The sequence below is a fragment of the Salmo salar genome, chromosome ssa16 (assembly GCF_905237065.1).
Source record: "Salmo salar chromosome ssa16, Ssal_v3.1, whole genome shotgun sequence".
NCBI classification, from domain to species: domain Eukaryota; kingdom Metazoa; phylum Chordata; class Actinopteri; order Salmoniformes; family Salmonidae; genus Salmo; species Salmo salar.
In genome coordinates, this window is record NC_059457.1 from 79831886 (window position 1) to 79842331 (window position 10446).

At 48.4% G+C, this 10446-nt stretch overlaps 1 protein-coding gene across 1 annotated transcript in view; it reads left to right on the forward strand.

Moving 5' to 3' along the window:
* The window catches only part of LOC106594560 (tomoregulin-2), an 8882-nt gene extending 7134 nt beyond the window's left edge, over window positions 1-1748 (forward strand). The window contains exons 7-8 of the mRNA XM_045698078.1: window positions 1-206; window positions 1573-1748. The exon at window positions 1-206 is cut by the window's left edge and continues 59 nt beyond it. Coding sequence (XP_045554034.1) covers window positions 1-206; window positions 1573-1669 — 303 coding nt within the window. The 3' untranslated portion in view covers window positions 1670-1748. The remainder of the gene's footprint in view (window positions 207-1572) is intronic.
* The last annotated feature ends 8698 nt before the right edge of the window (window positions 1749-10446 follow it).

Below are 10446 nucleotides of genomic sequence, written 5' to 3' on the forward strand. Positions count from 1 at the left end.
CATGGAGACTGTCAATACCCTGATAACCTGGGCCCGCCCTCCTGTAGCTGCCATGCAGGGTTCAGCGGGCCCCAGTGTGAGCAGAAGGACTACAACGTTCTGTTTGTGGTTCCTGGTTCTGGAAAGATCCGCTATGTTCTCATCGCCTCCGTCATCGGAGCGCTGCAGATCACCATTATCACCCTGGTGGTGCTGTGTGTCACAAGGTCACTAAACACACACACACACACACACACACACACACACACACACACACACACACACACACACACACACACACACACACACACACACACACACACTGTTTAGATTGCTCATCAAAGTTGACCATCCGGCTTCGTGACACAACTCTCTAATTTGTTTGGATTCTGCTCATCCTCTTGTTGTTGTTTTGACTGTTGTTGTTGTTTTGACTGTTGTTGTTGTTTTGACTGTTGTTGTTGTTTTGACTGTTGTTCTTGTTGTTGTTTTGACTGTTGTTGTTGTTGTTTTGACTGTTTTTAATGTTGCTGTTGTTGGTGTTGTTGTTTTGACTGTTGTTGTTGTTGCTGTTGTTGGTGTTGACTTTTGTTATTGTTTGACTGTTGTTTGAGTTGTTGTTTTGACTGTTGTTGTTGTTGTTTTGACTGTTTTTAATGTTGCTGTTGTTGGTGTTGTTGTTTTGACTGTTGTTGTTGTTGCTGTTGTTGGTGTTGACTTTTGTTATTGTTTGACTGTTGTTTGAGTTGTTGTTTTGACTGTTGTTTGTGTTGTTGTTGTTTTGTCCGTTGTTGTTGTTGTTGTTTTGACTGTTGTTTGAGTTGTTGTTGTTTTGTCTGTTGTTGGTGTTGTTGTTTTGTCTGTTGTTGGTGTTGTTGTTTTGTCTGTTGTTGGTGTTGTTGTTTTGTCTGTTGTTGGTGTTGTTGTTTTGACTGTTGTTTGAGTTGTTGTTGTTTTGTCTGTTGTTGTTGTTGTTGTTTTGTCTGTTGTTGGTGTTGTTGTTTTGTCTGTTGTTGGTGTTGTTGTTTTGTCTGTTGTTGTTGTTGTTGTTTTGTCTGTTGTTGGTGTTGTTGTTTTGTCTGTTGTTGGTGTTGTTGTTTTGTCTGTTGTTGGTGTTGTTGTTTTGTCTGTTGTTGGTGTTGTTGTTTTGTCTGTTGTTGGTGTTGTTGTTTTGTCTGTTGTTGGTGTTGTTGTTTTGTCTGTTGTTGTTGTTGTTGTTGTTTTGTCTGTTGTTGGTGTTGTTGTTTTGTCTGTTGTTGGTGTTGTTGTTTTGTCTGTTGTTGTTGTTGTTGTTTTGTCTGTTGTTGTTGTTGTTGTTTTGTCTGTTGTTGGTGTTGTTGTTTTGTCTGTTGTTGGTGTTGTTGTTTTGTCTGTTGTTGGTGTTGTTGTTTTGTCTGTTGTTGGTGTTGTTATTTTGTCTGTTGTTGGTGTTGTTGTTTTGTCTGTTGTTGGTGTTGTTGTTTTGTCTGTTGTTGGTGTTGTTGTTTTGACTGTTGTTGTTGTTGACTGTTGTTGGTGTTGTTGTTTTGAATGTTGTTGTTATTGTTGTTTTGACTGTTGCTGTTGTTTTGACTGTTGTTATTTCTCTGACAGGAAGTGCCCTGGGAAGAAGAGGAAGTCTGTCCAGAAGCAGAGTGGGGCTCTGTACGATACAGACAGCACGCTCCGCACTGCTACTCTTCCCATCTGACACACCACATATACAGTTGAAGTGGGAAGTTTACATAAACCTTTGCCAAATACATTTAAACTCAGTTTTCCACAATTCCTGACATTTAATCCTAGTAAAAGTTCCCTGTCTTAGGTCAGTTAGGATCACCACTTTATTTTAAGAGTGTGAAATGTCAGAATAATAGTAGAGAATTATTTATTTCAGCTTTTATTTCTTTCATCACATCCCCAATGGGTCAGAAGTTTACATACACTCAAATAGTATTTGGTAGCATTGCCTTTCAATTGTTTAACTTGGGTCAAACGTTTCGGGTAGCCTTCCACAAGCTTCCCACAATAAGTTGGGTGAATTGTGGCCCATTCCTCCTGACAGAGCTGGGGTAACTGAGTCAGGTTTGTAAGCCTCCTTGCTCGCACACATTTTTTCAGTTCTGCCCAAAGAAATTCTATGGGATTGAGGTCAGGGCTTTGTGATGGCCACTCCAATACCTTGACTTTGTTGTCCTTAAGCCATTTTGACACAACTTTGGAAGTATGCTTGGGGTCATTGTCCCTTTGAAAGACCCATTTGCGACCAAGCTTTAACTTCCTGACTGATGTCTTGAGATGTTGCTTCAATTTATCCACATCATTTTCCTGCCTCATGATGCCATCAATTTTGTGAAGTGCACCAGTCCCTCTTGCAGCAAAGCACTCCCACAACATGATGCTGCCACCCCCGTGCTTCATGGTTGGGATGGTGTTCTTCAGCTTGCAAGCCTCCCCCTTTTTCCTCCAAACATAACAATGGTCATTATGGCCAAACAGTTCTATTTTTGTTTCATCAGACCAGAGGACATTTCTCCAAAAAGTCCGATCTTTGTCCCCATGTGCAGTTGCAAACCGTAGTCTGGCTTTTTTATGGTGGTTTTGGAGCAATGGCTTCTTCCTTGCTGAGCGGCCTTTCAGGTTATGTCGATATAGGACTCGTTTTACTGTGGATATAGATACTTTTGTATGACATCATTTTCTGGAATTTTCAAAACTGTTTAAAGGCACAGTCAACTTGGTGTATGTAAACTTCTGACCCACTGGAATTGTGATACAGTGAATTATAAGTGAAATAATCTTTCTGTAAACAATTGTTGGAAAAATTACTTGTCATGCACAAAGTAGATGTCCTAACCGACTTGCCAAAACTATAGTTTGTTAACAAGAAATTTGTGGAGTGGTTGAAAAACGAGTTTTAATGACTCCAACCTAAGTATGTAAACTTCCCACTTCAACTGTATACACATACTGTATACACACACACACACACACACACACACAAACACATACAGTTGAAGTCAGAAGTTTACATACACTCAGGTTGGAGTCATTAAAACTCATTTTTCAACCACTCCACAAAATTCACCCAACTTATTGTGGGAAGGTTGTGGAAGGCTACCCAAAACGTTTGACCCAAGTTAAACAATTTAAAGGTAATGCTACCAAATACTAATTGAGTGTATGTAAACATCTGACCCACTGGGAATGTGATGAAAGAAATAAAAACTGAAATAAATAATTCTCTCTACTATTATTCTGCCATTTCACATTCTTAAAATAAAGTGGTGATCCTAACTGACCTAAGACAGGGAATTTTTACTAGGATAAAATGGCAGGAATTGTGAAAAACATAGTTTAAATGTCGTTGGCTAAGGTGTATGTCAACTTCCGACATCAACTGTACATGCACACAGACAACACAGACAGCACGCGCCGCACTGCTACAAGCCTCATCTAACACATATGACACAGACAGCACACTCTGCTTGCCACACACTTACCACTACCCACAAACCCCCTCTGTTCACTCATCTAATCCGACCCATACTCTTCCAAACCTACTAAGTGTCTCAACGTGCCAAAATGGTCCAGACCTCTTTGCAGACGCAGGACACTATTTGACTATGAAAGCTGGAGAGGTTTAGGATTGATAATGATCTGAGGACTCACTGAAGACAAACTGTGAGGAGGAAACACCATGGGACTATTTGACTGTTAGTATTGTAATGTAATATCTATAGGCTCGGATGGACTTCAACGTGGAACGATGATGATGATGATGATGATGATGTTACCCTTTTTCAATCGTGTGAATAAATCATTTATACCACCGTTCGTGTGTGTGTGTTTTATGTGTGTGTGGTATGTGTGTGTGGTTCGTGTGTGTGTGTGTGTGTGGGTGTGGTTTGTGGTTTGTGTGTGTGCGTGTGTTTGTGGTGTGTGTTTGTGTGTGTGTGTGTGTGTGTGTGTGTGTGTGTGTGTGTGTGTGTGTGTGTGTGTGTGTGTGTGTGTGTGTGTGTGTGTGTGTGTGTGTGTGTGTGTGTGTGTGTGTGTGTATAAGGGGCAGATGGAGAGAGGTGTTGTGTGTCCACTGTCTGGCAGTTTTGAGGAGCGGAGCGGTCGATGTCTAGAGTGCTCCTCAGCCATTACCCAGAAATCAATGCTGCCACGCCAGCCGTCAGCACAGATGCTGCTAGAACACCAGAGAGCTGTCACACAACATCAGAGGTGTGTGTCCGGTGTATGTATGTGTGTATGTGTGTATGTGCACTCAACAGCAGACTGTCTGACTCCACTGCTCTTTCGTCCACTTCAGGAATTTGAGGGAGAGGTTGTGTGTGTGTGTGTGTGTGTGTGTGTGTGTGTGTGTGTGTGTGTGTGTGTGTGTGTGTGTGTGTGTGTGTGTGTGTGTGTGTGTGTGTGTGTGTGTGTGTGTGTGTGTGTGTGTGTGTGTGTGTGTGTGTGTGTGTGTGTGTGTTAATGTGTCAGGTGTTGGTGTGGTGTGGTGTCTGAGATGCACTGCCTCAATCTGACCACTAGATGGTAGTATTTTCCTCTGGTCTAAACCAATGGGTCTGTTTCTTCAGATTATACAATTTTATTGGTCACATACAAGTGTTTAGCAGATGTTGTTGTGGGTGTAGCGAAATGCATGTATGAAACAAAGCAGGATCAAGGAGTTAGCCTGCTAAATTTCCTATATATATATACATTACCAGTCAAACCTTTCACCCTTCTGATAACCAGGTGGCGAATCGCATCTCTGCAGGTCTGGCAGACATATCAGTGTGGATGACGGATCACCAGCTCAAGCTGAACCTCGGCAAGACGGAGGTGCTCTTCCTCCCGGGGAAGGACTGCCCGTTCCATGATCTCGCCATCACGGTTGACAACTCCATTGTGTCCTCCTCCCAGAGTGCTAAGAACCTTGGCGTGACCCTGGACAACACCCTGTCGTTCTCCACTAACATCAAGGCGGTGACCCGATCCTGTAGGTTCATGCTCTACAACATTCGCAGAGTACGACCCTGCCTCACACAGGAAGCGGCGCAGGTCCTAATCCAGGCACTTGTCATCTCCCGTCTGGATTACTGCAACTCGCTGTTGGCTGGGCTCCCTGCCTGTGCCATTAAACCCCTACAACTCATCCAGAACGCCGCAGCCCGTCTGGTGTTCAACCTTCCCAAGTTCTCTCACGTCACCCCGCTCCTCCGCTCTCTCCACTGGCTTCCAGTTGAAGCTCGCATCCGCTACAAGACCATGGTGCTTGCCTACGGAGCTGTGAGGGGAACGGCACCTCCGTACCTTCAGGCTCTGATCAGGCCCTACACCCAAACAAGGGCACTGCGTTCATCCTCCTCTGGCCTGCTCGCCTCCCTACCGCTGAGGAAGCACAGTTCCCGCTCAGCCCAGTCAAAACTGTTCGCTGCTCTGGCACCCCAATGGTGGAACAAGCTCCCTCACGACGCCAGGACAGTGGAGTCAATCACCACCTTCCGGAGACACCTGAAACCCCACCTCTTTAAGGAATACCTAGGATAGGATAAAGTAATCCTTCTACCCCCCCCTTAAAAGATTTAGATGCACTATTGTAAAGTGGTTGTTCCACTGGATATCATAAAGTGAATACACCAATTTGTAAGTCGCTCTGGATAAGAGCGTCTGCTAAATGACTTAAATGTAATGTAATGTAATGTTTAGACACACCTACTCATTCCAGGGTTTTTCTTTATTTTTACTATTTTCTACATTGTAGAATAATAGTGAAGAAATCAAAATAATACATATGGAATCATGTAGTAACCAAAAAAGTGTTAAACAAATCAAAATATATTTTATATTTGAGATTCTTCAAAGTAAACACCCTTTACATTGATGACAGCTTTGCCCACTCTTGGCATTCTCTCAACCAGCTTCACCTGGAATGCTTTTCCAACAGTCTTGAAGGAGTTCCCACATATGCTGAGCACTTGAGCGGCTGCTTTTCCTTCACTCTGTGGTCCAACTCATCCCGAACCATCTCAATTTGATTGAGGTTGGGTGATTGTGGAGGCCAGGTCATCTGATGCAGCACTCCATCACTCTCCTTCTTGGTCAAATAGCCCTTACACAGCCTGGAGGTGTGTTGGGTCATTGTCCTGTTCAAAAACAAATGATAGACCCACTAAGCGCTAAGCAGATGGGCTGGCGTATCGCTGCAGAATGCTGTGGTAGCCATGCTGGTGAAGTGTGACTTGAATTCTAAATAAATCACAGACAGTGTCACCATCACAGCACCCCCACACCAACAATCCCCAATATATTTGTTTGTAAATATATATATATACATACATATACATACACAGATATAAAATATATGCATTTTATATATATATATATATATATATATATATATATATATATATATATATATATATATATATATATAGTTTCCTTTAATCTTTTCCACTAACCCTACCACCCTTCCCCTAATTGGAGTAAACTATTGAACAACAACACTTAGGCTTCAAAGTGTGTGTTTGCATGTTCTTCTGTGTGTTCATGTTTGCTTGTGTGTGTGTGTGTGTGTGTGTGTGTGTGTGTGTGTGTGTGTGTGTGTGTGTGTGTGTGTGTGTGTGTAAAATACTATTACAGTTGAGGGTGGGAACTGCAGTGATAGTCCTAGGAGGGTCCTGTTGGGAATTCCTGGCATTCCTGAGACACACACACACACACACACACACACACACACACACACACACACACACACACACACACACACACACACACACACACACACACACACACACACACACACACACACACACACACACACACACACACACACACACACATCTGTGTTCCTGACATTGGAGCAAGCAACTTCCTAGTTCACTCCGCAGCCTGTTTTCTGTAATCCACCCACCCATCCGCTCTCCTCTGCTCCCTCCACCTCACCCATCCTCACCCCTCACCTTGTTATTCCTACCATTCCTTTCCATACATCATTCCATAGATCCTACACCCTTCTTACTGCCCTCCTTCCTTCACCTCTCCTCTCCTCCCTCCCCTCTCCTCCATGTCAGTTATAATGTTGTCCTCTCCTCTCCCCCCTCCCCTCTCCTTCTCCTCCATGTCAGTTATAATGTTAAAATGTTGTCCTCTCCTCTCCCCCCTCCCCTCTCCTTCTCCTCCATGTCAGTTATAATGTTGTCCTCTCCTCTCCCCCCTCCCCTCTCCTTCTCCTCCATGTCAGTTATAATGTTGTCCTCTCCTCTCCCCCCTCCCCTCTCCTCTCCTCCATGTCAGTTATAATGTTGTCCTCTCCTCTCCCCCCTCCCCTCTCCTTCTCCTCCATGTCAGTTATAATGTTGTCCTCTCCTCTCCCCCTCCCCTCTCCTTCTCCTCCATGTCAGTTATAATGTTGTCCTCTCCTCTCCCCCCTCCCCTCTCCTTCTCCTCCATGTCAGTTATAATGTTGTCCTCTCCTCTCCTCCCTCCCCTCTCCTTCTCCTCCATGTCAGTTATAATGTTGTCCTCTCCTCTCCCCCCTCCCCTCTCCTTCTCCTCCATGTCAGTTATAATGTTGTCCTCTCCTCTCCTCCCTCCCCTCTCCTCTCCTCCATGTGTTATAATGTTGTCCTCTCCTCTCCCCCCTCCCCTCTCCTTCTCCTCCATGTCAGTTATAATGTTGTCCTCTCCTCTCCTCCCTCCCCTCTCCTCTCCTCCATGTGTTATAATGTTGTCCTCTCCTCTCCCCCTCCCCTCTCCTTCTCCTCCATGTCAGTTATAATGTTGTCCTCTCCTCTCCTCCCTCCCCTCCCCTCTCCTCCATGTCAGTTATAATGTTGTCCTCTCCTCCCTCCCCTCTCCTCCTCCCCCCTCCCCTCTCCTTCTCCTCCATGTCAGTTATAATGTTGTCCTCTCCTCTCCTCCCTCCCCTCTCCTCCTCCCCCCTCCCCTCTCCTTCTCCTCCATGCCAGTTATAATGTTGTCCTCTTCTCCCAGCAGCCTCGAGGCTCAGCACAGATGTTCTTGTTGATCTGAACTTTATCTTCCTCCCCTCCTTCTCTCCTCTCTTCCTCCCCTCCTTCCCTGCTTCCCTCCTCCCCTCCTTCCCTCCTCTCTTCCTCCTCCATTCCCTGCTTCCCTCCTCCCCTCCTTCCCTCCTCTCTTCCTCCTCCATTCCCTGCTTCCCTCCTCTCTTCCTCCCCTCCTCCATTGTTTGTGCCGTGAATCAGTGTGTGTGTGTTACATTGTTTGTGCCTTGAATCAGTGTGTGTGTGTGTGTGTTACATTGTTTGTGCCGTGAATCAGTGTGTGTGTGTGTGTGTGTGTGTGTGTGTGTGTGTGTGTGTGTGTGTGTGTGTGTGTGTGTGTGTGTGTGTGTGTGTATTATATTGCTTGTGCCATGAATCAGTGTGTGTGTTACATTGTTTGTGCCGTGAATCAGTGTGTGTGTGTGTGTGTGTTATATTGTTTGTGCCGTGAATCAGTGTGTGTGTGTGTGTGTTACATTGTTTGTGCCGTGAATCAGTGTGTGTGTGTGTGTGTGTGTGTGTGTGTGTGTGTGTGTTATATTGTTTGTGCTGTGAATCAGTGTGTGTGTGTTACAGAACACCCCACCAAACCAGGACCAAGCAGCGGGAGGATAAGGAGCGCGAGAGATGGGCTCGCGAGGGGAAGGAGTTCTGGACCTGGGAGGAGATCATGTCGGGGAAAGGACCCTGGCGGAAGGATTCCCAGGTCGAGGAGGTAATGCCAGCCGGTGGACGGAGTCGCAGGCGGCGGTCGAGGAGGCCCGGAAGACACCCCCAATAATTTTTTTGGGGGGGGCTAATGGGGTGGTCCGGAAGGGCAGAGGAAGAGCCCAGACCACTGCTCTCGTGGGGGATGAAGGCGGAGGAGGAGACGGAGATGAGGCGGTTGATTGAGGACCTGCTGAGGGAAGATCTGGAGGAGGAGCCATGGGATGCGGAGTTGCGCGCTGTGTCACCAGTGCGCCCGCACAGCCCGGTGCGTCCGGTGGACATGCCCAGCACATGCCGTGCTAGGATGGGCATCCAGCCAGGACGAGTGGCTAAACCGGCTCCACGCTTCAGTTCACCAGTGCGTGTTCACAGTCCTGTCTGGCCCGTTCCTGTTCCCCGCACCAAGCCCACGGTGCGTGTCCACAGTCCTGTCCGGCCCGTCCCTGCTCCCCGCACCAAGTCAGTGGTGCGTGTCCCCAGTCCTGTCCGGCCCGTCCCTGCTCCCCGCACCAAGTCAGTGGTACGTGTCCCCAGTCCGGCCCGGCCCGTCCCTGCTCCCCGCACCAAGCCAGTGGTGCGTGTTCCCAGTCCGGCCCGGCCCTGCTCCCCGCACCAAGTCAGTGGTGCGTGTCCCCAGTCCGGCCCGGCCCGTCCCTGCTCCCCGCACCAAGCCAGTGGTGCGTGTTCCCAGTCCGGCCCGGCCCGTCCCTGCTCCCCGCACCAAGTCAGTGGTGCGTGTCCCCAGTCCGGCCCGGCCCGTCCCTGCTCCCCGCACCAAGTTAGTGGTGCGTGTTCCCAGTCCGGCCCGGCCCATCCCTGCTCCCCGCACCAGGTCAGTGGTGCGTGTCCCCAGTCCTGTCCGGCCCGTCCCTGCTCCCCGCACCAAGTCAGTGGTGCGTGTCCCCAGTCCGGCCCGGCCCGTTCCTGCTCCCCGCACCAAGCCAGTGGTGCGTGTTCCCAGTCCGGCCCGGCCCGTCCCTGCTCCCCGCACCAGGTTAGTGGTGCGTGTCCCCAGTCCGGCCCGGCCCGTCCCTGATCCCCGCACCAAGCCAGTGGTGCGTGTTCCCAGTCCGGCCCGGCCCGTCCCTGCTCCCCGCACCAAGCCCACGGTGCGTGTCCACAGTCCTGTCCGGCCCGTTCCTGTTCCCCGCACCAAGTCAGTGGTGCGTGTCCCCAGTTCGGCCCGGCCCGTTCCTGCTGCCCGCACCAAGCCAGTGGTGCGTGTTCCCAGTCCGGCACGACCCGTGTCCGGTCCACCGGTGCCCAATCCTGTTCCGGTCGACGGCTCCGCTCCGGAGCCTGAGCATGCCGCTCCACAGTGGTCCAGTCCGGGCCAGAGGGGTAGGGCTAAGGTGGAGGCGGGGGAAAGAACACGCCCGGGGCCAGAGCCTCCACCGAGGGTGAGGCGCCCACCCGGGTCCCCCCCCCTGATAGACTTAAGTTTTGTGCGCCAGGAGTACGCACCGTTGGGGGGGGGGTACTGTCACGCCCTGACCAGGTGAACTCGGGTATTTTGGGTCAGGGTGTGTCATGTTGGGTATTTTTCCTGGGTTTATTTTCTATGTTTGCGTTATAGCCTTGTGTTAGCTCTATGGGGTTTATTTCTATGTTGGGTTCTGTCGATTCCCAATCAGAGACAGCTGTCGCTAGTTGTCTCTGATTGGGATCACATTTAAGTTCCTCTTTCCCCCTGTCACGTCCTGACCAATATTTAGGTATTATTTCTATTATATTTGGTCAGGACGTGGCAGAGGTA